Source organism: Aspergillus glaucus, assembly GCF_001890805.1.
Source record: "Aspergillus glaucus CBS 516.65 unplaced genomic scaffold ASPGLscaffold_25, whole genome shotgun sequence".
NCBI classification, from domain to species: Eukaryota; Fungi; Ascomycota; class Eurotiomycetes; order Eurotiales; family Aspergillaceae; genus Aspergillus; species Aspergillus glaucus.
In genome coordinates, this window is record NW_019170477.1 from 41653 (window position 1) to 65789 (window position 24137).

At 50.8% G+C, this 24137-nt stretch overlaps 11 protein-coding genes across 11 annotated transcripts; 6 read left to right on the plus strand and 5 right to left on the minus strand.

Annotated features, from left to right (window-relative positions):
* Positions 1-615: 615 nt before the first annotated feature.
* Positions 616-2054, minus strand: ASPGLDRAFT_876934 (uncharacterized protein). The gene is made up of 2 exons (XM_022550429.1): positions 1881-2054; positions 616-1829 (listed from the first exon to the last, which is right to left on the minus strand). The coding sequence occupies exons 1-2, from the start codon at positions 2047-2049 to the stop codon at positions 817-819; spliced, it is 1182 nt and encodes a 393-aa protein (XP_022396844.1). The 5' UTR covers positions 2050-2054; the 3' UTR covers positions 616-816.
* Positions 2055-2061: 7 nt separating this feature from the next.
* On the minus strand, positions 2062-3305 carry ASPGLDRAFT_51708 (uncharacterized protein). The gene is made up of 5 exons (XM_022547592.1): positions 3166-3305; positions 2973-3114; positions 2905-2924; positions 2662-2858; positions 2062-2474 (listed from the first exon to the last, which is right to left on the minus strand). Exons 1-5 carry the CDS (start codon positions 3269-3271, stop codon positions 2217-2219), a joined length of 723 nt encoding a protein of 240 aa, XP_022396845.1. The 5' UTR covers positions 3272-3305; the 3' UTR covers positions 2062-2216.
* Positions 3306-3739: 434 nt separating this feature from the next.
* Positions 3740-6382, minus strand: ASPGLDRAFT_61160 (Zn(II)2Cys6 transcription factor). The gene is made up of 6 exons (XM_022548460.1): positions 5965-6382; positions 5305-5898; positions 5061-5212; positions 4838-5008; positions 4441-4782; positions 3740-4379 (listed from the first exon to the last, which is right to left on the minus strand). Exons 1-6 carry the CDS (start codon positions 6154-6156, stop codon positions 3851-3853), a joined length of 1980 nt encoding a protein of 659 aa, XP_022396846.1. The 5' UTR covers positions 6157-6382; the 3' UTR covers positions 3740-3850.
* A 2856-nt stretch (positions 6383-9238) lies between these two features.
* Positions 9239-9992, plus strand: ASPGLDRAFT_179326 (uncharacterized protein). The gene is made up of 2 exons (XM_022542940.1): positions 9239-9303; positions 9378-9992. The coding sequence occupies exon 2, from the start codon at positions 9381-9383 to the stop codon at positions 9945-9947; it is 567 nt and encodes a 188-aa protein (XP_022396847.1). The 5' UTR covers positions 9239-9303; positions 9378-9380; the 3' UTR covers positions 9948-9992.
* A 50-nt stretch (positions 9993-10042) lies between these two features.
* Positions 10043-11931, minus strand: ASPGLDRAFT_51718 (uncharacterized protein). Its single transcript, XM_022547593.1, has 4 exons — positions 11192-11931; positions 11004-11143; positions 10747-10955; positions 10043-10696 (listed from the first exon to the last, which is right to left on the minus strand). The coding sequence occupies exons 1-4, from the start codon at positions 11557-11559 to the stop codon at positions 10253-10255; spliced, it is 1161 nt and encodes a 386-aa protein (XP_022396848.1). The 5' UTR covers positions 11560-11931; the 3' UTR covers positions 10043-10252.
* A 693-nt stretch (positions 11932-12624) lies between these two features.
* Positions 12625-15180, plus strand: ASPGLDRAFT_179333 (flavin-binding monooxygenase-like protein). Its single transcript, XM_022542941.1, has 2 exons — positions 12625-13057; positions 13112-15180. The coding sequence occupies exons 1-2, from the start codon at positions 13024-13026 to the stop codon at positions 14914-14916; spliced, it is 1839 nt and encodes a 612-aa protein (XP_022396849.1). The 5' UTR covers positions 12625-13023; the 3' UTR covers positions 14917-15180.
* A 138-nt stretch (positions 15181-15318) lies between these two features.
* ASPGLDRAFT_878266 (uncharacterized protein) lies at positions 15319-16515 on the plus strand. The gene is made up of 5 exons (XM_022550433.1): positions 15319-15334; positions 15396-15622; positions 15678-15848; positions 15917-16307; positions 16363-16515. Exons 2-5 carry the CDS (start codon positions 15503-15505, stop codon positions 16371-16373), a joined length of 693 nt encoding a protein of 230 aa, XP_022396850.1. The 5' UTR covers positions 15319-15334; positions 15396-15502; the 3' UTR covers positions 16374-16515.
* Positions 16516-17878, plus strand: ASPGLDRAFT_877286 (uncharacterized protein). The gene is made up of 4 exons (XM_022550430.1): positions 16516-16540; positions 16592-16754; positions 16809-17724; positions 17779-17878. The coding sequence occupies exons 2-3, from the start codon at positions 16709-16711 to the stop codon at positions 17564-17566; spliced, it is 804 nt and encodes a 267-aa protein (XP_022396851.1). The 5' UTR covers positions 16516-16540; positions 16592-16708; the 3' UTR covers positions 17567-17724; positions 17779-17878.
* A 179-nt stretch (positions 17879-18057) lies between these two features.
* On the minus strand, positions 18058-18994 carry ASPGLDRAFT_39163 (putative C2H2 finger domain protein; the record flags this gene model as incomplete). The annotated part of the gene is made up of 2 exons (XM_022545036.1): positions 18058-18120; positions 18173-18994. 2 exons carry the CDS (start codon positions 18992-18994, stop codon positions 18058-18060), a joined length of 885 nt encoding a protein of 294 aa, XP_022396852.1.
* A 927-nt stretch (positions 18995-19921) lies between these two features.
* On the plus strand, positions 19922-21056 carry ASPGLDRAFT_877347 (dienelactone hydrolase family protein). The gene is made up of 4 exons (XM_022550431.1): positions 19922-20121; positions 20169-20216; positions 20262-20931; positions 21013-21056. The coding sequence occupies exons 1-3, from the start codon at positions 20022-20024 to the stop codon at positions 20864-20866; spliced, it is 753 nt and encodes a 250-aa protein (XP_022396853.1). The 5' UTR covers positions 19922-20021; the 3' UTR covers positions 20867-20931; positions 21013-21056.
* A 9-nt stretch (positions 21057-21065) lies between these two features.
* On the plus strand, positions 21066-24065 carry ASPGLDRAFT_51723 (uncharacterized protein). Its single transcript, XM_022547594.1, has one exon. It carries the CDS (start codon positions 21319-21321, stop codon positions 23962-23964), a length of 2646 nt encoding a protein of 881 aa, XP_022396854.1. The 5' UTR covers positions 21066-21318; the 3' UTR covers positions 23965-24065.
* Positions 24066-24137: the final 72 nt, after the last annotated feature.

Below are 24137 nucleotides of genomic sequence, written 5' to 3' on the forward strand. Positions count from 1 at the left end.
AAAAATATTTTCCTTATCTGTTGCATGCCAGTGGTTCATGATATCCACTGCGCGGCATTTTTCCGTGAACATGTTCGCACTATCTTGCGCCCACCGGAGGGGCTCATCTCTCTCGTCCAGGATCTGAGTGGACCGGAAGAGTTCACCGCAATTTGTGAAAAGAAAGCACGGGCTCGGCTTAGAAAGCTTGAAAAAGCTTCTTTTTCAAAGTCGGCCCGGACGACGGACGATGGGATGGGGCAATGGAGACACTCCGGTGCACCGCGGCTCTCGGTTCTGTCTATATGTAAGTGTAGAGCACCATGTTGCACTATTCCGGATGGTGTTCCGTATTGCATGAGTAGTATGTATACGTGGTGGAGTGGCCTAATGATGCAGAAAGACGATATCGGAATGGCATGGTTGCCACTCTGAGACACAGATCTTGAACATTGCATAACTGTTCGCAGGTAGATTATGACACAGCATATCTATCTGCTGCACATCGAGTCAGTTCCCTGGTAAAATCTGATCTGGACACGGCACAACCGCGAGTATCACGGTCAACTACAGAGTACTCGTGCGATGTGCTCTGGAAGTCCACGTCAAACCAGTACTCCACATAGACGAGTGGTTAAGAACTGCTGGCTGAGAGTCGGTGCTGACGTTCAGAGCATTTCCTGATTGAGAATCCGTGAAGACTGAATGTTGAGCAGCTGCGAGACCGGCTTACAATAGTTCCGAGCACAGCTGTCGGCCAGCGATGGATACCCGGGGAGTCCGGATATGGTGGATTTGTACAGGGTAAGAAGTACTGCGTACGGAGTAGATTGTTGCTCATTCCATATAAGTGGTGTGCTCCATGAGATGGTTCTCAAAGCCAGTCCCATCATCCGCCGAAACCACTATCCACATCACTTTCTGTGCAATCCGATGCTCGCGCTTTTCCACGCGGTGCAGACGCCTTTCACTTTGTTGGACTTTACGTGCGACCTTTTTCTCCCTCTCTCGGCTAACTCGCTGCAATTGCTTGTCTAACTTCTTCAATTCCTTTTCCAAATCTTCTTGGATCCACAGTTGTCCTTGGTTTGACTCGCCCAGAGGACCCGACAACCGTTCGGCCGCCCGGGCAGTAGCTTTTGCCTTGGTCGATTCCAACTCGTCGGCTTGCCGGTTGAGTTCCCTTTCAGCCGATTCGGCTTCACTGACTTGTTTGGCGGCCTTTTCCCGTTTGCCCCGGATTATACTGTTCTGCCTCTCCGAGAAGAATCGTTCCTGTTTCTCCGACGCTTGCTTCAACCAGTTGTCGGAGGACGGTCTCCCGGGGTCGAATGTCAATGGCATCACGTAGTCTTTTAACGTTTCCATCCGTCGTAGCTGCGGATCGTATTCCCTCCCTTTTCCCTTGTCTGTGTCTGTGTCGTCCAGGTCCTCAAACCGCTCATCCTCCCCGACAGGCCGAAGCTGCAGCACAGTCCGCGGAATTCCAGCCGTATGCATCATTTCCCACGTTTTCAGGATCTGCACACGGAGTTCCTTGGGCTTGAACAGTTCCGTATTGGCTAGTCGCAGGTACGCTTCGGTGCGCATTTGCGATAGCTTAAGGGACCCGTATTCCGCCGCGACCGTGACGCCCAGCCCGACGATTTGTGTTTCCAGCAGCGGCATGAAATTCAACACATTCCCAGAGACGCTTATAGCTTGCAGGTATGGATCGGCTAGCCAGACTTCGTTCAGCCCGTCGACGAAAGCGATGAAATCGGAGCGAGTGATGCCGTGGGAGAGGAGATCGGGCGAGTACGCGCGGGCAAAGGGACGATATATGCTTCCATGATATGTCTGCGCAGTTTCTTCCTTCTCGTTAGCTTCCATGCCTTGGGTATCACTGCTATTGGACTCACGAGGGACGACACATGGCTTGGGCATTCGAGCCGACGGGTCATCGTCGATCTGGTTCTGGATCAAACCGGGCTCCGGTAGCAGCGAGTATGGCGGAAGGGGTTCATCTGGCGTGAATTCATTACCAGTGTTATACTGCCAGTCGTGGGGTGCATTGTGGTGGTTGTCCATCTCCTTCTGTTCGGGCGATGCAGAGAGACAGAGGTAATGCGGCGATAACACTTCCGCTGACTCAGCGCTATCTACGACTTCCCAATGCGGATACTATAAGAGTACCAGTACAGAGTACAGTACTTCGCCCTGAACGGTGTCTATTATTTCACTTCTCTCTCCACTGTCTAACCCTTCTTTTCCAGCGTTTCCCGCAATGCGTCCACCCACCCGAGCTTTCCCTCCGCGAAGATCTCGCCTCCCGGTTGCATTCGTTGTCCGCCATCGAGGAGGATGGTCCGGATGATGATTCGATCGCCCATGACGGCCTGGTGGTGGTAGATGTGCGAGGTGCAGGTTGGGCAGAAGTAGCAGTGGACGGGATTTCCGGAGGCGCCGGTGTAGGTGTAGACTCTGGGTTGTCCGGTGAGGATGCGTAGTTGGTCCTGTGGTCATCATTATCATGGTCATTACCATTATCATCGGTTTCATTATCATGGTCAGGCTCTTCATGTTCATCATGAGGGTGCTCATCATCGCCATGATCATGATGTTCATGGCCCTCATTTTCATCCTGATTCAGCGGTTACAGGTGTGCTGGGGGGGGGGATAATTCAATGGGATGTGTCTTACCTTGTGAATGATCTGGTTCATCGAGTATGGCCCTCCTCCCAGCTTCCGACAGGTATCGCAGTGACAGAGTATGTGCTCCGGGTCGGTAATCTCAGCTGTCCAAACACACGATCCGCAATGGCAACTGCCGTTATAGGTGCCGGCGCGCATTGCGGGTTTCTTCGCTGGGGGTCCGAATAGAACGCCATCCCGGATATCTATACAGTTAGCGGGTATAGAAGCATCGTAGACTGGGCGACGTACCGATCACAACTGAATCATCACTGTATCAAGTCAGCACAAATCGTTTCACAAGTTAGACGGGTACCTACATCAATGGCGCTGCATTGCGCGAAAACTCCAGATGCACCGGATCCTCTGTGAGGTAGTAATCCAGATCCGCCTGGTTCTCGAACTCCAGTACAAATCCATGCGTCAATCCCTTGTTGAATTCTTCCCAGCTGCGATTCTTGCCTGTTCACGGTCAACCCCAATTCTCCACTCCGTATAGCCCGACAAACTTACCAGCCTTCATGCTCTTCATGTACGGTTGCTTGGTGTCTGGCTTGACACATTTCGACTTCAGTGACATGAAAACATCAAAGTGTTTCTCGAAATCACTCCATGTCATGTCCGGCTTGTACTTGAAAAGCACAATGTGTGTGATCACCTCGGTCATGGTGGCTCAATATGTATATTCGGCAGCACGTAGAGACTGGATTTCGCGCAATTGCGACAACTCCAATTGACACTCGAACAGCGCGACCTGCCCGGCTTTAAATAGTCTCTCTCCGGCCATGATCGCGAGCACAATTGCAGCAGCTTCAATCGCAAAAGCGGCCAGAATTGCTCTTTTGGTTACAAAGGGCAATGCAACGCGGAGGGAGTGGAGCTGAACTGCCGGGAAAGTGACAGTGCAGGGAAGTATTCCCCGCGACAACCCCAGAGCTAGTCCAAAAGAGAAAGAGACCAATGCAGCACGCGGGGAGGGAGAAACAAGAAGAGGTCAAGGATTCAGCTCTCGGTCGAGGACGCTTTATATGTATAGCGCCGAAATAGCCACCAAGGTATTCTACATTTAAATCCAATAGCAAATAAACGTTGACTTCATTATGCAGATAGACCACAAAAGGTATTTATTAATCTAGATTTAGGTGCAACCAAAGAGAAAATCTAACCCGAAAATCGTAATAAGCGTAACTCATCTAAATCATAAATAATCCCAGTCTGGCTGGTGCTGTTCATCATCCTTCTCGTCGCCAGCCCCTTGTGCGAGTCGATACACCGCACTCAGGAACAGGCTGCTGGATTGCATGCGCTGCTCACCTGCCCAACGCGTCTCTTCAAATTCCCGGAAAAGACCATGAGTGTCCTGCGGGAGAAGCACCCTCGTCCTTTGTGCGGCAAGCCGAATCACTTGCAAAACTCCCCGAGCCAGGGCGAAATGGCGACCAAAGTCCCGCGCAACAGTACACAACGTGACGAACGCGTGGCTATTCTCTGGAAATTCCAATCCTTCAAGTATCGACAGACAACCGACCGCCACACATTGTATCGTCGACTGGTGCATACGTTCGACGCCCCATTGCTGACGGTGGATGTCAAACAAAGCGGCAATGCGCCGCGTGGTGGCAAACCGACGGCCTTGGTATTCCTCCACGTTTATAGAATCGTCGTTTCCGTGGGCTTGCGATCGGAGGAAGCTGTAAAGCTGTGCGCACGCTGTATGATAAAACAAGCTAGGAATATGCGTCAGTACACGAAACTGAACAGCCAACTGGTACAATGGAGTGGACGTACTGTAGAGAGAGTATATGCGGTACTGTTGTCTCCCGTACACATAGACAATCCGGCAGATTGCCATACCAGCCCTGGAGCTGGCGCTCGATATTCCTGCCAATGGCCGACACCTGTGACGGTGAAGGTCTATTCTCCGAATCGAAAAATGTCCGGGTAATGCTGATCATTATGCAACACAAATCGCACCACCGATGAAAGGAACAGGATAAATGGCTTGGTATCGGGTCCATTTGCTTGGGGTATGGTGTCCAGCTTTCGCTCGCTTTCTCGTGGTTCATCAAAGATCGGGGGCGTTGCGGAGGTTCCATCTCGACGTGCCTGAGTGCGCACAGGTTGACCGTGCTAGAAAAGTTAGCCTTATTTTGCACACATTTTCATCAGAAGGATGTAGACTTACCAGCAGACATTGAAAACACCCCACAGCGTCTCAATGATGGCATCCTCCACGATCTGTACTGATTCCTGGTCTGTCGGTCGGTAAGGATGTGATACATCGTATTCTTTGGCTGCCCGAATAGCCATATCCAGGTACATCCATCCAATGCGGCCTTTTCCCGTCGTCGCAATGCTAATACACGGTTAGCTGACATCGTTGTCGAATATACAGTCAGACAACCCACCGTACAAATAAGGTGATTAGACCCTGTATTGTCGGGAGGCTGGCTTGTTCCTCCTCCTCTTCAAGCAAACGCAACGTCTTCTCGTGGAAATGGTCACCTCTGGATATCATCTCGCCCGGAACCGTGAATACCTCGCAATAGTCGGAATAAAGCTGCAATCCCGAGAGGGAAAAAAAAAAAAAAAAAAGAGTTTCATCGGTCAGTCTCCATCACGCCTGTTCACAAAGTAGTCATGTTTACATACACTCGTCTCTGAGAGAATGGCATTCACCAGGAACGGCGAACAGAACTCGCAGTCCAAATTACCAGCTTGCATGTCCCGGATGAAAAGGTCCCGGTTGACCCAACGGAACCAGGGATGGCTCCAGGTGAGCCAGATCGAGATCAGATGGGACACCAAGTCGTCGTCGTCGGTCACGGTCGTCCAAGGCTTCGCGGGGACACGGTATATGGGAACGTCGGTCAAACGCTGGATTGGCATTACGCATCGACGCGGACGAGCGTAAGATTCTTCTTTCGGTATTCGCGCAAGGTGGTTCTGAGTTTCGACGATTTCGGGCATCTTCTCCAGCTCCTCCGGAGAGAACTGCCGTTCGAGGAAGAAGCGGATTTCATCGAGGGACGCGTTGCTGCGAATCAAATTGATCAGCTGGCAGGTGCGTACATTTTGGTCGTCCTTCTTTAGGGTTTCGACCAAGTCTAGCAACAGGCGTTCGGCATCCTTGAGCTGCTCAATCTTGCGCTCCATGGCACCTTTACGGCGCATGTCGCTTAGCTCGTTCATTTGGCAACCGATGCCGTTGATGACACAGTAGTCGCATGGAGGGCCACCGCGACACTGACCCCGTCAGAATAAGCCGTGGCAGAGGCTCGGGGGGAAGGAGAAAAGAAGACAGGGCCATACCTTAAGTTTCTTCTGCTTACATGTCTCACAAGCTGTTGTTTTGTGCTTTCGAAGGGACAGAGAAGCCTCGTCGGATGGACCCTGGCCCGATGGGGGATGTCCGAAAGGGGAAGCAGTCAGAGTTTCGTCTCGACCGCCTCGAGGAGCTGGAGCAATCGGCCGTGGAAGCCACGGCCCAAGTGGATCAGACATCAAGAGGGGGTAGTCTTATTGAATTTTTCTTTGTACTATGTAAAGAGAACAATCTTTCGGCATAGATATACCCATGTGCGTGTATTGAAGCCCTCTTTTTTCCCCTTCGCCCTCATCCAGCCAGCCAGCAGATACAAATCTTCTCTCGTTGCAGGTGGGCCGGCATATGGTACCAGATTGCCAATCAGAAACCAACCGCACTCAACTATAAGCTGCGGTACTAATGAATCATCCTCCACTGTGGTCTGTGGATGCGCGCTTTCTGGTCATGGCCTTCGTTTGCTGGCTCTCACTTCCGACAGGCGGCGCCCGGTAAATGGCCAATGAGGATAGGGGTATGCCGGGGGGAAATACATCCCCCCCATAGGGTCCGATATTATTGGCTTTCCGGATCGCATCAGAGAAGGTCACTGGGCAGTCTTGAAAGCGCTTTTTGTTACACGGGGTTAGCCCCATATCGGGACTTCTTGAACTTGCCCGGGCGCGCTCCGGGATGCGTAATACTTTCCCTAGTTGTTATAGACAAGAATAGCACTTTTCACAACACCATTATATGGTATTTTTGTGATTTGCCATTCACGTGGGACGTCCGTCCAGATTTCCCAGAAGTGGTGCCGCAGATGCCCATGGGTCTTTGCTATTTGCCACACCTTATGCCTTGAGCTTAAATCCTCGAAAAGGAAGGCGCTGGCTTTCATGACGAGACAGATCGAACGCCAAGGGCAAAAAAACCTATGCCACCGTAAGTGCATCAAAAGAAATAACAAAAAAAAAAAAAAAAAAAAAAAAAAAAAACCCTCTTCAAATCCCGATCTAACATGTGCATATTATCAATGATACGAGCCCCGGAGAAGGTACTTTCTTGGCCGCAGTACGTCTTCTTCCGTGCACCCCTCTTGCTGCAAAACCCGATGTACGGGACATTCCGAAATCGATCGACATCTTTTGTGCTTGATGCGTCCAAGTATAGCAACATTGTTATACGATATACGTCCTTTTCCAGTCAGCATCCGCCTAGCATTCGCACGTTGAGCGTTGCGACGTCAGACCAGAGCCGTCGAGTCAGTATACCGCGGCATTGCCTCGATTTGTAATTTGATATCGTCCTTGACCTAGGACGACTTGTGGCAAACATTCGCATCCCGGTTTGTGAGATCAGGCACCCTTTTGCTGCAGGCGCTAATTGGCGATGTCCGAGTTTCGTAGGCTTCACGCTGTGTCGTATCATCGACCCGAGAAGATAACTCTCCATGGATTTTACCGAAACTGATGTATCATGACGCAAGGAATACCTTTGTGAATGGCGGGAAGAAGAAAGATCATATTTGCAGATGCTGGTGAGAAAGCAATGCTTTCCATGCACTGCTAGTCCCGCGAATGATTTCCACAACGCGCACTCATCGCTGAACAATTGCCCGCACAAATTTCTTTCTGGAGGGAACTGAGATTGAAATGATTTAAAAAAAAAAAAAAAAAAGTTCGCTTGGACTGTACTGCTGCCAGGCTCGAGGTCATGTCGCCAAGGTGTAGTGTCCTGGGCTGCTGTTCCCTATCTCGCGAGTTCCAAATCGGTCTGACCTCAGCAGACAGGGAGGCTTTGGGTGCGATACATTATTCGGGATAGGACAATCGTTAAGGGTCTCGGGTAGCCACGCGGAAGCCACTATTCGCAGTATGACCAATGCGGGGAGAAACGACGAATGAAAGTATCTGCAACTTCTTCTGAGAGTCAACTGAGTTAGCAGGTAACCGGGTAAAGGTCTTCATGGAAGAGAAGAAAAAAATGTACCAGAAACTTTCCCTCCAGCCCGATTGTGATTCTCTCAGGGCGCAGCAACCACTTCGGAGGAGTCCACTTTAGACCGTTAGGTCTAGACTGGCGAGAACCACGTCCTCAATGGATATGTTCATCAATCCATCGTGATAACCCGTGGCATTGGGAAGCAAATTGAAGCGTGTGGATGCTTCATCGTGTGTTGCAAAAAGGAAGTTCTCTGTGCAGGACTCTCGCGTCAAGGCGGAATGTGATCTCGAGAGACCATTTTTCTCAAGTTTTCGCCAGTGCCAGGGGCTAGAGAATGACGTTCCTGTGGAAGGTCTAGAGACCTGGCACTGATTCGTCCGGAGATATCAAGCGAGCCCAATAAATTGAGCCGGCGGCAGAGTGGCCACCACGCAAAGGGGCTGCCAACCGGTCTCACTCTCAATCTCGTGGCGAGGAATTGTGAGATTGTGAGATCATAAGGATGTTGTCCAAGGGAGCAGTTAATGTCAAGGGGGAAGTTTTGAAGTGTGGTCTTCCCAAAACGGACAGCCTCATCCCGTGACAAAGCATACCCCAATTCGTACTTGTGCTCGACCTTTGCACGCCCGCCAGCCCCAATAAAATGCATTTTCCATTCAATAATGTGCAATTCACGCTGAGCGTGTAATACATGTAGTTTCGGCCCACCGTAGCATTCACAGTCACTGATACACCGTACACTAAAGATTGAATTGCTGGATAGCAGTACTCATGTAAGATCCTGAATCTATAGACCTCGAAATTCACCAAAAATGCCTTGGTTATGGCTGTATTTTGTTGTACAATGTTTTATGCAATGCATAACACGCAATAATGACTAGTTAATGTAATCCACAAGCGAGTGACGCACCCCGTATTCCATATAAAATGGCACTTTTTATACCCTCAATACCTCAACCACCAATGGATATAAAACATATTTTTAGAGAACTGAATATATATATAGGTCACCAAATAGTACATTTTCAACTTCCAGCCTTCTATATACTTGGTGGTTGAGGTATTGAGGGTATAAAAAGTGCCATTTTATATGGAATACGGGGGTGCGTCACTCGCTTGGGTGCGTCACTCGCTTGTGGATTAGTTAATTATTTCTAGGAACACTAGCCCTTTCCTCTTTGGGACAGCTACTCAGGTACCGCCCGCAAGCTATTGGCTTATTACTCACCGCCTCCGTATACTGCCGGGTTTTCCGTTTCCGGATGCGATCCATCAGCTCGAGTTCTCTGCTTCGTAGCCGTCGCTTACACTACAGGACCACCAGGGACCGTCAATCGCATCCAGCACTGTATTCAGGAGATTATTGCGATTGCTATCTTTTGAACCAGCCACTCAATCCTGCCGTCAGTCGCCTGTATCTACCTTTCACAACCGCGCAAACCGTCGCAACTTTGCTAACCGGATTTCTGATCCTCAGACAATGCGCGTCCCCGACGATATCGCTCAAGAAGCCGAAGAACCTCGAAAGAGAACTAGAGTCGGCTCCGCCAACCGCAAATGCTATGACTGGATGGTCATCACCGGAAACTGCCACTATGCGCGAGACCAAGCCTCGTTCAAGACATACCGGCCCGTGTCGCGACAAATAAAAAGCAACATCTTCAATCCCTTCGACGAACTACAAGTCGCAGGAGTAGGAACGGTGGAATTGGAGCTCTGCAAGAGTCCCCAGGACCTTAGCTCGCATACTGTCGTCCTGGAGAATGTGCTGCATATCCCTGAAGCGGTTTGCAATGGTTTCAGTCCGTTACTGTACGGCACCAGCATGTCGTGTAATGAGGATTGCTGGGTTGGTGGTGATACCATGGGGAACCCGGTCTGGTTCAGTACACCGTTTGCCGGAGGGACGAAGTTAGCCCTGGCGGGGAATCCGCAAGGAGAGTCCGAAATGATCCAAGGGCGCTACTATACGCTCTGTTTACGCGTTAGTCCGGAAGAGTGGCAGTCGATATTGACACCGGACGATATGAATGGCATGGAGCCATGATGCTGTCCGTTTGAGTGTCTGTATGTGTATCTAATGTAAAATAGCACGAATTTGATGTTTGTCACTTGATCTGACCTGATAGCTTACGATAGTTCTCGGTCGACAATGACTCGATGAGAGTGGCCAAACTGCTCTATATGATTACCATGTATTCGTCTATCAACACTGGTATGATTCCGTAATGGGTATATCAAACAAAGGAAAAAGAAAGCACATGTATCCTGCCTGTGGCCGGCCCACCAACCAACCATATAACGCCTATGCCTTTTTAACCCAAACAAAGGAAAAGTTCTTTTTTTTCTTTTTCAAACCATATTTCTCGTCTTACTCTGAACGATGGTCTCATGGACCACCTTGATCCCGTCCTGACTACGCTGGCTCACCGCATCCCAATCCTGATCATGCATATTCGACTCGCAAGTAGGCGGGTGTTGTCTGGATGTCGGCAGGATCATCTGCTCATCATTATTCACGGTATTGACCCACTGGCTCTCACCAGGGAGGGAGAGCGGGTGGCGAAACTTCTTGCGACGGCTCTGGTTCGACTTATCGGTGTGGTATCGGTTCTCGGACAGAGGATAGGAGAGGTTATCAGAGGTGCCGCCATTAAAGGACGAGAGGTAGCCGTTGGCACGGCGAGCAATGCGGCGGACAACAGGGTAGATCATGGGGACGTTTCCGATAACGACGGCGACGAAGGTTTCTCGGCAGGCCCAGCTACCGGCTTGTTGGGCGCCATTGGCACCGGCCTGGTTTGTTAGTTTGCGAATAGTATAGACCAAAAGGAGGAGAGACGTACAGTGATGATCAACACACAGCGCAGGATACCAGCGGCCATGACGAAGAAACCGCCGCTGAAGAGGACGAGAAGTTCACACTTTTCCCACCAGGGGAGACGGGCTTTGAAGAGCATCGGAGCCGGAATGCTGATGAGGTACAGATCCGTGGCAACGTTGAAAGTGACAGTCACGAAGACGTCGATTGAAGAGACGGCAGGCTGACAGTAGTCTGCGCATGTCAGAGATGGTCAGGTGGGAAGGGATACGGCTGACATACTGCCTGGGTTGGGATATATTTGCCAGTTCTTATGCATGGGATGACATCCAAGCAGAATCGAGCAGATGACGGCGATATACGTGACGCCAATGAAAACATAGGCCAAGCGCACCCGGAGTTGCATGTTCATCAACCCAGAACTAAAGAGTCAGCATCGTCGTCACCTCTGCATCTTGGTTGACACTCACGTCAGACGGGAATAAAACACCGCCATACAGGTCTTGAGCAACCATAGCAACAGCGTATACAACGACCAGCCCATAACCTGCGTTTTCGAACCCCCCACACGCAAAAAGAACTCCTCTGAGTCCGGACTGAGGGCGAGCCGTTGGGCGTCCGTCATGGAATTATTCGCGAGGCCTTTCCATTTCGCCCCGACGGAATATGCAGCACCGGTCTCAAGGCCATAGACCACGGCCGCCAGCGGCATGAGATAGTCATCAACTTGAAAGTTGCGGATGCCCACCATAGACAACCGGGCACCGGTGCGTACCACAATGACTACAACAGCCAAGCTCAGCAGGGTAAACGCCTCGATGGTGAAGTTATCGGCCATAGTGAATCAACCTGGCAGCAGCAACAAGTAACGGGCACGTATAAAAGAATGACATCGAAAGAGCGTTTCAAAGACTTAAACTGCGCGCTTAAAGCAGGGGAGATTTACGGAAAATATAACTGCTGCAGAAAGCCCAGCAGACCCGCCTGGATGGGACGCCGGAAATGACAGATAAACGGTGCTAATCTTGGTGGAGTTGTAGCAGAAACAGCTAGGGTGAAGAATTTCTGATAGCCCACGGGAGCAATCACAAAGTCCAGAGTCCCGGGAGCAGAGCCGGATGATGAACCGGTGGCCTTGTTGGCCGAGATGTCTGTGCATCTTCATTTGCATCTCTCTCACCTCCCGATATTCCGCATTATCCGGTGGGTGGCCATATCAGGGAGGACGCGGGGCAAGGAATAAGCAAGCATGTCTGCTTTTTCATCTTTTATTTTTATTTTTATTTTTTTCGCTAGCCCAGGTGCATTATTCTCATAGAGTGCTTGGTACACGGAGTAGTACTATGTCCAGACCCACGCCACCGGATGACAGAAGTTAAGCCAAACTTAGAAAGAGTATGCCGAGCGATACTATGGAGTACAAGTAGACAGAACGAAACGATCATCAGGCTGGAATCTCATCCGACGGACTCACCATTCTGGCATTGGAGCGTCGTATATCGATCGGCGTTGGTATGAACAGCAGCCACTGGATGAATGGGTCACAAAGAGGTCTGACAGGTATGAAAAAATTTTTGTAGTTCCATGAACTGACTAGTATCGGGCCCAACATGGAGGGTAGAAGAGGAAGCAAGGGAACGGGTGTTTTCCGGTACTGGTCCCGGCAGTGCTAAGGACGTTCCCCTTCCAATATTACAGAGTGCTATTCTTGTCAAGTCTGAAACGCCTTCTTATTAGAGGTCGGCAGTCGGCGGTTTGACAGCGGGACTGGATTTCGGGTGCATTTTGACTTTGACGTTGCTAATCTACTTGTATGTACATACCCCGTACATGTCACCGTTCCTATGGTATTTCATTCAGCACAGAAAATGCTTATGCCACAGATACATCTCTCGCGGAGAGCATCCGGGCACCAGCGACTCAACGGGGAACTACTAGCATAAAAGGACCAACAGACCCACTGGCCGTTACTGACTCGACTCGCCGGAAATACATCCTCGCCAAATCAGAAAGAAAGGAGAATGCGCCGTCGAACTTTATCCCGCCCAGACGGCTCTTATTCCCCGGGCCGTTTGCTCGCCTGTCATGAGAATTCATATTGTCTGACCACAATGGGTACTTTGTACTTCCGGATTTCCATTAGTCCATTTCATAATCAGGATGTGCGGAATCATGGGGAATAACGGCCATGTAAAAATAAAACCAGGGATTTCCGCTCATTTCTGTCTTCTCCTGAAGAAGCAGAACATATTGGCATGCATCGAGTTATGCTCCGAGCATTGTATACTTGATATTCGGTACCATGGAAACAGTTGATCTGGTCGTCGTCGGCGCCGGTAAGCACTCATTGTCTTCGCCTCTTATCACTTTGAGCATACTGACGGATACAGGCTGGAGTGGTCTTGCGGCTATCAAAACCTATCGCAACGTCAACCCATCCAGCAATGTCCTCCTCCTCGAGTCCGCGTCGTCCGTCGGTGGCGTCTGGGCCAAGCACCGGCTGTACAAAGGCCTCAAGTCCAACAACATGCTGGGCACCTACGAATTCAGCGATTTCCCCATGACGGAAGAGGCCTTTGGCGTCAAACCCGGCGAACACATCCCCGGCCATGTCATCCAGACGTACATGGAGAAGTACGCCGAGCACTCTGGCTTCACCGATCGCATTCGCCTCGAGACGTACGTGCGCAGCGCCGAGCACCGTCCAGATGGGACATGGCTGTTGACCACAGCGTCGCAGAAGGATAACAACACGGAACAGACAATATTAGTGGCCAGGAAGTTGATTGTGGCAACGGGTATCACGTCGCAGGCATATCTGCCCAGCTTTCAGGGACAGGATGACTTTGGCGCACCTTTGTTCCACTGTCGCGACCTACTCGAGCATGAATCGGAGGTGCTGCAGTCTGGAAAGAAGGCGGCGGTTTTCGGAGGCACCAAGTCCGCCTGGGATGCTGTGTATGCCTGCGCGACGTCGGGGATGCAGGTCGACTGGGTGATTCGCGAGTCCGGCCATGGACCTAACTGGATGGCGCCGCCGTATGTGACGCCGCTGAAGAAGTGGCTGGAGAAGCTCGTGACCACGCGGTTTTTGACGTGGTTCAGCCCGTGCATCTGGGGCGACGCAGATGGCTTCAATGGTGTGCGGTCATTCCTGCACGGTACCTGGCTAGGGCGCAAGATGGTTGACTCGTTCTGGTCCACCTTGGCGAACGATGTCGTGCAGCTCAACGGCTACGATGAGCATCCCGAAGTGAAGAAGCTGAAGCCGTGGATCAGTCCGTTCTGGATCGCTTCGTCACTGAGTATCCTTAACTACCCGACTAACTTCTTTGATCTGGTGCGCGACGGCAAGGTGCGCATTCATGTCGCCGATATTGATCATCTGTCGCGCAACTCGGTACAGCTGGCCAACGGCACCGTGCTGGACGAGATCACGGCGCTTATCTGCGCAACGGGCTGGAAGGCAACACCCAACATGCAATTCTTGCCGGAAGGGATCGACCGGGACTTGGGCTTTCCATGGAGCGAGGACTCGATGGACGAGGCGCTCGTGCGCAGAGCCGATGAAGAGATTCTGAAACAGTTCCCCAAGCTGCGGAACCAGCCCACACCCAACCCGCAGTATCGTCCACTGTCGGACGATGCGCCAGCGACAGCAACCCATCCATTCCGTCTGACGCGCTTCATCGTGCCTCCGTCGTTGATGCATGAGCGCTCCGTCGCCTTTATGGGTGTGACCATGACCATCAACACAACTATGATCGCGCAAGCCCAAGCCCTCTGGATCGCAGCTTACTTTGACGGCAAACTCGACGTGAACCCAACTGTTTCGTGTCCACCAGACGTGCGCGGACTGCTGGCCTCAGCCAAGGTCTCCGAGTCCAAGGAGCCAATCGCCAAAGAGAACGTCCCGGACCAGGACGAGGAGCGAGATCCCAATCCCGATCTCATCTGGGAGACAGCTCTGCACAGCGAATTCGGCAAATACCGCTACCCCGGCGGTTTCGGACGCCGCAATCCGGACTTTGTCTTCGACGCGCTGCCATATGTGGACATGCTCCTCCGGGACTTGGGTCTGGAAACGAACCGTAAGGGAGGCGCTTTGGCCCAGTGTTTTGCCCCGTATGGTGTGGAGGATTACCGGGGATTGGTGGACGAATGGAAGAGAAAAAATGATACCCTATCCGTATAGTCGGAGCACTCCGTTAGCATAGCATAATTTTAATTAAGCGTTCGATTCGTTTACGCAGAGCAGTGGATATGACTCGCGTGGATTTGATAGCTCCAGTTGATGTATCGGATCGATATCGGACATGGCGTACACTTTCACAATTATTTTATTTCCACATGGCTGATCATGGAGAGTAAGCTTAACCATCCCTCGGGATGGAGTTACTTGTATTATGTATATATAGAAAGAAGTGCTTTCGAGATTGGCCACGTGGTAGAGCCTTCCACTTTGGGAAAGTGTCCTCCTCTTTCCTGTCTCTGTCTTCAATATGCGAGAGGTATTGCTATCAGCGATTCTCGCGCTACTCAATATGTTACATCTTACCCCAGAACCAGCCCCGAACGATCGGCATCGGAATGCTTACGAAAGTCTTAGCGTAGCGCTTTTGGGGGCGTTACCATTGGCTCTGTGGTTTGAGCAATGGATGTTGAAACTCACAGGCAAGGCTGTGCTCTCCTCAGCCTCAGCCTTGTCGGATCCGGCGCAAATACAACAACCTCCTCGCTCGGTTGAGATCCACGCAAAACAAACCATCGATGCTATTCCCATGAGAGGGGTTGAAACTATAGTCATGGGTTACAATCTCTCCGATCTCCCTGATTGTTCAAATGGCACGGCAATAAACCTCCTCGAATTAGAGCCAAATCCTGATATCTCCGGGATTGGAGTGAGTTATCTGTTTGAATAAAAGCCAATCTCACAGGTTTTTGATGGTTCTCAAGGTTGTGATAGGTTTTGTCGCTACAGCTTGGGCAAGCCTCATTGCTATGGTCTTCCACTACGTGGTTACGCGACAAGAATCGAACAATATGCTGGACATATCAATACACAAAGCCATACAGAAGATTCTCAGGAAAGTGCCACCATATGAATGGGCTTCGGTTTCGGAGACTGTACGTATAGATGACTGATTCAGCGACAGGCTATGTCTATCGCAAATCACTAATGGCGTTTGGCTCAGGTTGTACTAGCAATGAGTGACCAACTGCTAGTGACCGGACTTGCATTCATCATCAGTGGCTATTTTCAGATTCAGTATGGGCTGTCGATCTATCATTGGCAGCTAATAACAAAGCTTGTTTGGTTTTCTTCGATCACACACATTGCAACACTAATGTGCTTGGAGCAATACTTTCAGAAACACCGATACATCTGGTACGCCAGACTAATCCTTATGGCTGGACTGGTCGTTATGCTCGCGGTAGGGATTGCTTCCACTGGAGATTCTCGGTTTATTGGTACCTTCGGATATATCGCGCAGGCGCCTGCTCGCTGCATCTTTGATATTCATAACTATAGCTTCAACTGGCAAGAAAGTTGTACTATGCTAATCTCTGAAATCATGCTCATCGGTGGGTTTATCGTACGAGTCGTACAGATGTTCCCGGGGTCTAAGAAAATTTTCAGTGCTTTTTTAGCGGGGAGCTTAGTACGATGGCGGACAGCTCTGGTTTGGTGCTGTGGGAAGTCTCAAAGATCGTGTCGCTGTGTCCAAGCCGTTTCTTTATCGCTCGTGACTCTTGCCCTGGCTGCGTCTCTCTCTGTGCAATCTATACTCGATTTTGTGCGCTCTCGGATATTTGGGGTAAGTCAGATCATACTAGATCGGCCCTTGAATGCCCTAACTGGCAAATAGCTATGGTGGCTACTACTTTCATTGATCTGGGGAAGTCTTCGGTTATTCTACTTACGCAAAACTGATCCTAGCTGGACCGAGGAAGATACTTGGAGTTTTGGTCAGCTAGTGCCAGTTATGATGTTGCTGGTCCCTCTTCTGCTCATCGCCGAGGGGTGCTCTGGCAAGTCTCAAATATAAAATTACTGCTGTGTTCAATGCTAATTCTTCGCTTTAGACATAGCCCATAAGAGCAGCACCAAATCTAATGCTAATGATGCCAGCTACACCAGTCTCACGCCACAGACTACCAGTCAAGAGCACTTTGAGTTGAGTTCCGTGAGCTCTGATAGTGCCTTTCAAGACCCGCGATATGATCGGGCAGGTCAAAACAGCATTGTACCGTCTCAAACCATTGTCATACCCGGACTGCCGTTACCCATGCAGAGCTCAGCCAAACCACTTTTCATTCGAACTTTAGACCTTTGCCAAAGAGTGTTCCAGAGCGAACCATGGTATCTGGACAACATGCTGTTTGCCATGGCCACAATGGTTGGAATGGCATGCTTTCTCTTCACGGGGAACGGACAGTCTAGTGGCACCCTGAGTGGTCTTGATCTTGCTATCTATCTGATACCTTTGTCGTTCGGTTTCCTTCTTTGTTTGATCTTGATTCCCTTATGTAGAATACTGGACGGTCTCGAGCCAAAACAGTTAACGGAGCGGCACCCTCTATCATTTGTCAGGCTTGCAATTGACCCCGGAAAGCCTTACCGAATTTTGCGGACTGTCTATTTCGCATCTTGTCCTATTACAGCAATCGTGTCTATTGCAATCTTTTCCTTACTACGCATAACCCCTAAAATGGTGATTTACATTCTGTTTGGTTGGTGCGGTCTCACTCTTGCATTCATATTTGCTGCATCACTTATGGTCCCGATCTCCATCTGCAGACAGCTGTACTCACGTAAAGCGGTCGAGGTGTCCTGGGCCTGATGTTCCTGGACCTACTTCTAGGGCTTTCCGGATCTGATATTTGTCATGCCTTGGTGTCTATTTCTGTATTTAGCCTGACAATCTTGCGCTATCATTTCTTAATGCTCCTGCATCGGGTTTATTGCGCTCTCTCATGCGTACGTGTCTTATCGGACGGAGTATTATTGTATCCCTTGCAGATTTCTGACTGATATGCTGACACTGACTCGTAGTCTGGGGTACCAGGAACAGATACAATGGCGAGTCATGACGAGATTGCCTCGAAACGAGGCTTCGTCAATGGTTTACAGTAGACTTCAATGGCAATCAAGCATAACATAAATCACTGGTACTATCATGCAATAACTACATAACCCCATTCTATAAACGAAAGACTATAACCACCCATGTACTCTGTACAAAGCAAGCCGTAAGAAAAACCCGAGAATGCCTCCGCGTAACCCCAATGTAACCAATCAACGCCAATAAAAAAGAATGAAGCCGACTATACATTATTCGTGTTCCCGTTTGACAACTGGACCGTCTTTACCGCATCCTTTGACTAGAAGGTGGCGCTACAAACGTTAGCTTTTATCCATTTTCTTGATCGGAAGTAGACAAGCACACCTTTAATGCATCCTTGCGCGAAAAACTCTTATCGCAATGCGTACACGGAAACGGTTTAACAGAGAGATGGATTCGCTTATGTCGCTTGAGATCGTGGTTCCGATTAAAGCTCTGTGGGCATTGATCGCACTTAAACGGTCGATCCTGGGTCGGCCCGCCCAAGCCCGATCCCGAGCCTGGAAGATGTGGCGATGACGACGTAGGCCCTTGGTACATTCTCGCGATGTGACCACTGTTGAACCCGGGAAGTATACCGGCAGCTGAGGGCATATTGCCCAAAACGGCCATATGGCCGCCTGGATTGTGGATGTTGGTCCGGACGGGGCCGTTCATGGCCGGGAGGGAATAGGAGGGCCATGGTTGTCGAGGGGGGTAAACGAGGGAATTCATGGAGGCGGGCGAGGACACGGACGAGGAGAAGGAGGAGGACGAGGAGGAAGAGGAGGGTAATGAATTTTCAGCTGAGAGTGGTTGCTGCGGTTGGGCGGCGGAGAAAGACGGCACGAGCGACGGGATCTCGTACGGCTGAGAGATGGCGAGATTGGAGTTCACGGTCGAGTCGGTGATCGGATTGGGATTCGGTGCTTGGTATAAATTCCACGCATCTTGAAGATATTCATGGGTATTATTGTTGACTGGCCACGAGGATTGCGCCGGCGCTCCGGTCCAGTATGATGCTGCAGTGGTGGTGTTCGGGGATGTCGATACGGGAGACACGAAATGGCTGGCGGGATGCGAAGTCGCGGCCAGAGTCTGCGATGGATAAGAAGAAAAAGCATTCGGAGGGAGTGACTGGGTAGTCAGGGCATCGAGAGTGGTCATGCTGGATTAATTGCTTGAAAGGATTGCGAAAAACGACGTGTTATGGACAGTTGTTCTGATAATGAGTGTGGAATGGAGGTCATCCAGGCATGTCGGAGCCCAACACAGACGGAAGGAAGTCCAAATAAGAGGGGATGGAGCGATAAAGTCTGATAAAGATTAAAAGCAATATGACATTTAATCAAAAAAGAAAGAAATGCAGACCGGACAATTGGGGTCCCTGGAATATATACAGCGTCCGGCGCGCCCCGAGAGACCACAGACAGATGTCAATTGTCGATCCAGAGGCGATCTGGTTCTTGATCTACAAAGAGAGACACCTCGAAATGGGAAAGAAAGGAAATAAAAGGAGGGCTCCTTGCATGGAGGGAAGTCCGAGAGTGCGTATGTGTTAGTGCACCGGGCATTCAAATAAAGAATACGAGCATGGGTGCTGTTAGGATTGGCCGGGGAGATAAAGAGCAAACAAACCTTGTTGATGTGATCAGTCGAGTCTTTGACCGGGTCATGCCATGATATATCCAGTTAGTATGGCCAAGAGTACTCTGTATGCTGGTGCAATATGCTGGTGCAATATGTTGGTGCAGTTATGTATATTGTGCATTGACTGTACTCGTCTCTGGCCCGGATACATGCCTTCTCTCTCTACTTGTATCCTACAGTACTTGTACTTGTACACACTTTTCTATACCCTTAGTACTCCGTACTTTCTCGGTTTTTTCTATGCTACTATGCTACTATGCTCGGTAATGCACTGCCGAATGTATCTCCGATGACGTCGCCGCGGGGTTTCCTAAATATCCTCTTTAACTTCCTCATTCTTCTCTCTCTCTCCTCTCTCTTTCACTACAACTCATCTGGTCAATTGAATACAGTGCGTCTCTCTTCAGCCATTGAAACTATGCATTCACTTATGAGATACAGGCAGCTTCTAACAACCCCTCTGCGCAAGACTTTCGCGCCCATTACCGCTCGTCCTACATTCAAGCCGTTCCTCTGTGTTCGTCCGATTCATTGCTCTTCCGCCATGTCCGGTGTTAGCAAGGCTTGCTGCCAGATCCCCCCTATTGTCGCCCAGGGATACCAGGGCAAGGGTGAATACAAGACTATCAATGGCTTGAAGACGTGTAAGAGGCATATACCTGGGGTATGATGACCAGAGCTAATTGAGTAGACGTTACCGGTCCTGAGTCCGCCTCCAAGGCCATCCTCGTCATCTACGGTAGGTCTACACATTCTTCCATGAAAAGCGAATGCTAAGAATCAGACATCTTCGGTTTCTTCCCCCAGACCATCCAAGGAGCCGACATCCTGGCCAACTCCAACGAGCAAAAGTACCGTGTCTTCATTCCCGACTTCTTCGAGGGCCAGCCCGCCGACATCACCTGGTTCCCTCCTCAGACCAATGACCACAAGCAGAAGCTTGGCAACTTCTTCCAGACCAAGGCCGCTCCCCCCAACACCCTCTCCAAGATCCCCAACGTCGTGTCCGAGGCCAACAAGCTCTCTTCCAGCGGCAGCTTCGACTGGTCCATCCTGGGCTACTGCTGGGGTGGTAAGATCACCGCTCTCTCCTCCGGCCAGGACAACAAGCTCTTCAAGTCTGCTGTCCAGTGCCACCCCGCCATGGTTGACCCCAACGACGCCAAGGCCGTGAACGTCCCCATGGCTCTCTTGGCCTCCAAGGATGAGCCCCCGAACGACATTGAGGCGTTCAAGACCAACCTCAAGACGCCTAACCACGTCGAGACTTTCCCCACTCAGATCCACGGCTGGATGGCTGCTCGTTCGAACTTGGAGGATGCCGAGGTGCGCAAGGAGTACGAGCGTGGCTACAAGACCGTGCTTGACTTCTTCCACAAGCACGCCTAAACCGTGCCATGTAGTATAAAAATGAATAATGACTTTTAACAATCCATACATGTATAGTGATCCAGGTAGGCATTGTCATGCCGAGGTATACCGTATGCGGAAATGTGTACCGGCTGACGTCATGACCGATGTTCTTTTGCATGTAGTATTCTGGCTCTGATGTTTTGGCATAATTCTTGCTTGACATTCAACGGGCCGCAAGTGCTGCAGCAAGATGTGCGCATATCAAAAACCGGATAGACAGGGGGTCACTTGACAAGGAGGGCGACAAGCAGGTAAGTAACCGGGTACGAAGGCAAATGTCCTCATGTTGCATCATTATTCCAAGAGGCGAACGACCCTCGAGCCTCCCTGTCTTGCGATTCTCTTTCCGGGGATTCTCCTGCATAACGGTTTCACAGCCTAAAAGTACGAATATCCCGACTTCTTCCTACATCTTGAAACTACAAAAAATGGCCTCGCCGTCCCATGCAAAGCCCCAGGCAGGCCCCGAACATCGCCGGAAATCAAACCGGAACAATACGACACAACTCTCGAGAGAGGACATCCACGCACTATTCGTCGGAGCACCCTATTTCCTCCTCGACGAAGGCTCGTTCGGTCTGTGGCAACCGCAGGTTATCTTTCCCTGGTGTGATCACGATCTCTTAATCCAGAATTTCTGGGACCGAAGACCGCTTTTGCATTCCTCCTTCAGTCTATCTACACTACATGCTCATCTGCCGGTACCCGATGGCTATGTGGTTAAAGGCGACACCCCGGCTCCTTTACAAGGGTTACAACATACGGGCGGACCCAGGCGGCCGACCTTCGACATAAGCGTATACGAGGTACCCAATATGCTGTGCTCAACCGCAAAAGAGCCCGGGTCGTTTGGGTTTCGCCATTTCCTGGAGCTCCCCGTCGCAGATCAGGTTCGGTATACAGGCCCGGAGATTCCCAGGCCACGTCCTGGACTGCGGAGACTCTCCATGACAACCTCAACCATCGAGGCCTTTGACTCGATGGGGCATCATTCCAACGATCCGTATGCGCAGTGTCTGGATGGGACGGTACACGACCGCAAAGCGATGCTTCTCGACGGACCGTCAGCATGGAAGCGCATCGGCGTGCGAGACCCGAGCATGGAGAAACTGATCGAACGTCTCGAGACGCTGCGGGAAATTCGCCACGATATGTTACATGCGGAGGTGGATAAGACGATATTGGATATGGAGACTTTGGAGGTCTTGTATCGAGACTTGTACTCGAGGTTCCTGCTTCCTCCGCGCCGGTCGATGGTAGAAGAGGACGATCCGCATAGTCTCAAGTCGCAGATTCGAATGCTTACCACTGCTCTGGCGGCGCCTGGGGCGTGGATTAACTTTAGTCTGGAGGAGTGGCGACTCCATGCCGGTCAGATTCTCTGGGAGATGCCGCCCCATCGGGAGGGAGATTGTCTCGATTCGGAGGAATGCGAAGACGCACAAAAGCGGCCATGGGTTAATCCTGGTCTCGAACGAAAGTGGCTTCTCATCCAGATGCTCTTGGCCAGCGAATTACTTCTTCGACTGGATGCTGTTTCGCGCGCAGGGACCTTGAGGGATCCGGACGAGAACATCACTGCGATTGATATCCACGAGTTTGACAAGCTTCGCGATGGAAAGGTAAACTGGGACTTGATTGTTGTGCGACGATTTCTCGACAGTTTGGGGATCAGTCGTTGCGATAACCAGACCTCAACTCACAGCGAAGAAGGTCTGCATGGAAGACGTCGATCTCTAAGAGATGCTTTCACCATTCATCGTCGGTCATCGGTAAAGAGTGCTTCGGAAGCCGAGTCGGCCTGGGAATGCAAATTGACGCCGTTCCATATCGAGCAGCAGCTACACGGGCTGTTCGTGTTTGCAGAAAATATCGGCTGGCCTCGACTAGATGCCTTGAAGCAGCTTCCCTCCAAGATCAACGAAGACGTATACAACCGTCCAGTATGCAGCGCAGCAACATCCACACTTGGAAAGGATGAGATGTACAGCCGGAATCCTTCTCGTCGCCAGATCCTTCTTCATAACATCGACAGCCAGGACACCAACGATCCGAAAGACAACATCGGCTGGATAACCCGCAGCTGGCTCTCAGGCTTCGTACCGCCCGGGGAAAGCATCAGTCACCTTCTTCTCGCCACAGTTCTGGAGAACGATCCAGAGGCATTATCCACGCTGGGTCCCGTGGCCAATCTTTATGGCGGATTCTCGTATCACGGACGAAGCTGGTGGAGCAAGCAGTGTATCGTCGGGCGCGTGCTGGCCAGTCTACCAGAGACCAAAGAGTGCATGGGCTGGATCAGAAGCGATGTCCTGCCTGTTGACCGGTCGACGTCGCAGCCATTAGACGGGGGATGGTTCGAGGCGAGAATCAAGGAACTACCACCGACGAACAAGAAGCCGCGAATCCAGCAGGGGAATAAGATATCGCATTTCTCGACGCCGCTGGGCGATGGCGATGTTTCGCGAGAGGCATTTTCGTTGCCGGTTGACCATCCGCGAGAAGAGCTGGTATCTTTTGACCTAGACATGCTGTTCTTCGTTAGCGAATCCGAATCCGGGCCAAATGACGCAGGCGTAGGCACGCCAACCATCTCGTTTAACGTGCAATCCAACTCACCCGACTGCCAATCGACAAAAGAATCAGTCCCCCTGACAAACAACGTCTACTTTATCACATCCTACAACTGCCGCCCCCCAGCTGGAAAGGCCTCTAACAGCGACAACGATCACGAACCCTCACACCTCCCCGGCCACCCCCTCCACGCCTCCTCCGAATACCTCCTCGTCCCCACCAGCGCCCTCATCGGCGCTACCTCGCTACACAAAGTCGTGCCCGGCGGCGAAATCCTCGTAATAGACGCACGGGGAAGCGCGACACAGGAAACGTTCGCACGCGCCTGGTGCGCGTTGACAGGGAGCAATGCGGTAATTGGTCGTGTGGGAAGAACGTGCCTGGCTTGTTGTATTCGGGAGACGAGGGCGGTGGATGTGAGTGTTGTTATTCGCGTGAGTGATGGGGTTTGGAATCGGGCGGGAAGTTTGTATCCAGTGAATAGTTTGGCTAGTAATTGACTATGTACATAACTAGTGTATGAGTATGACCATGGTGAACTACGAAGCACAACTACTAGCATCACGGTGTACTATGAGGATCGGCCGTCAACCACGGTCACGGTGCACCTTCTTTATTTTATTTTTTTATTATTAGCCGCCTATGTACTGGACAGGGTACGTAGTGAAAAAAA

Bases quoted from the DNA above. Each gene is read 5' to 3' on its own strand.
- ASPGLDRAFT_61160 (XM_022548460.1), bottom strand. From the start codon at position 6,156: ATGTCTGATCCACTTGGGCCGTGGCTTCCACGGCCGATTGCTCCAGCT. The intron at 5,009-5,060 runs GTGGGTTGTCTG...ACCGTGTATTAG, and splicing joins CTAATCACCTTATTTGTACG to CATTGCGACGACGGGAAAAG. The intron at 4,783-4,837 runs GTAAGTCTACAT...TAACTTTTCTAG, and splicing joins GGTGTTTTCAATGTCTGCTG to CACGGTCAACCTGTGCGCAC.
- ASPGLDRAFT_878266 (XM_022550433.1), top strand. From the start codon at position 15,503: ATGAGAGGGGTTGAAACTATAGTCATGGGTTACAATCTCTCCGATCTC. The intron at 15,623-15,677 runs GTGAGTTATCTG...ATGGTTCTCAAG, and splicing joins CTGATATCTCCGGGATTGGA to GTTGTGATAGGTTTTGTCGC. The intron at 15,849-15,916 runs GTACGTATAGAT...CGTTTGGCTCAG, and splicing joins GGGCTTCGGTTTCGGAGACT to GTTGTACTAGCAATGAGTGA.
- ASPGLDRAFT_877286 (XM_022550430.1), top strand. From the start codon at position 16,709: ATGATGTTGCTGGTCCCTCTTCTGCTCATCGCCGAGGGGTGCTCTG. The intron at 16,755-16,808 runs GCAAGTCTCAAA...TCTTCGCTTTAG, and splicing joins CATCGCCGAGGGGTGCTCTG to ACATAGCCCATAAGAGCAGC.
- ASPGLDRAFT_877347 (XM_022550431.1), top strand. From the start codon at position 20,022: ATGTCCGGTGTTAGCAAGGCTTGCTGCCAGATCCCCCCTATTGTCGCC. The intron at 20,122-20,168 runs GTAAGAGGCATA...CTAATTGAGTAG, and splicing joins TATCAATGGCTTGAAGACGT to ACGTTACCGGTCCTGAGTCC. The intron at 20,217-20,261 runs GTAGGTCTACAC...GCTAAGAATCAG, and splicing joins GGCCATCCTCGTCATCTACG to ACATCTTCGGTTTCTTCCCC.
- ASPGLDRAFT_179326 (XM_022542940.1), top strand. From the start codon at position 9,381: ATGCGCGTCCCCGACGATATCGCTCAAGAAGCCGAAGAACCTCGAAAG.
- ASPGLDRAFT_876934 (XM_022550429.1), bottom strand. From the start codon at position 2,049: ATGGACAACCACCACAATGCACCCCACGACTGGCAGTATAACACTGGT. The intron at 1,830-1,880 runs GTGAGTCCAATA...ACGAGAAGGAAG, and splicing joins CAAGCCATGTGTCGTCCCTC to AAACTGCGCAGACATATCAT.
- ASPGLDRAFT_51718 (XM_022547593.1), bottom strand. From the start codon at position 11,559: ATGGCCGATAACTTCACCATCGAGGCGTTTACCCTGCTGAGCTTGGCT. The intron at 10,956-11,003 runs GTATGTCAGCCG...TGACATGCGCAG, and splicing joins AATATATCCCAACCCAGGCA to ACTACTGTCAGCCTGCCGTC. The intron at 10,697-10,746 runs GTACGTCTCTCC...CTAACAAACCAG, and splicing joins GCTGTGTGTTGATCATCACT to GCCGGTGCCAATGGCGCCCA.
- ASPGLDRAFT_51708 (XM_022547592.1), bottom strand. From the start codon at position 3,271: ATGACATGGAGTGATTTCGAGAAACACTTTGATGTTTTCATGTCACTG. The intron at 3,115-3,165 runs GTAAGTTTGTCG...GACCGTGAACAG, and splicing joins CATGAAGAGCATGAAGGCTG to GCAAGAATCGCAGCTGGGAA. The intron at 2,475-2,661 runs GTAAGACACATC...TGATGACCACAG, and splicing joins TGAACCAGATCATTCACAAG to GACCAACTACGCATCCTCAC.
- ASPGLDRAFT_51723 (XM_022547594.1), top strand. From the start codon at position 21,319: ATGGCCTCGCCGTCCCATGCAAAGCCCCAGGCAGGCCCCGAACATCGC.
- ASPGLDRAFT_179333 (XM_022542941.1), top strand. From the start codon at position 13,024: ATGGAAACAGTTGATCTGGTCGTCGTCGGCGCCG. The intron at 13,058-13,111 runs GTAAGCACTCAT...TGACGGATACAG, and splicing joins TCTGGTCGTCGTCGGCGCCG to GCTGGAGTGGTCTTGCGGCT.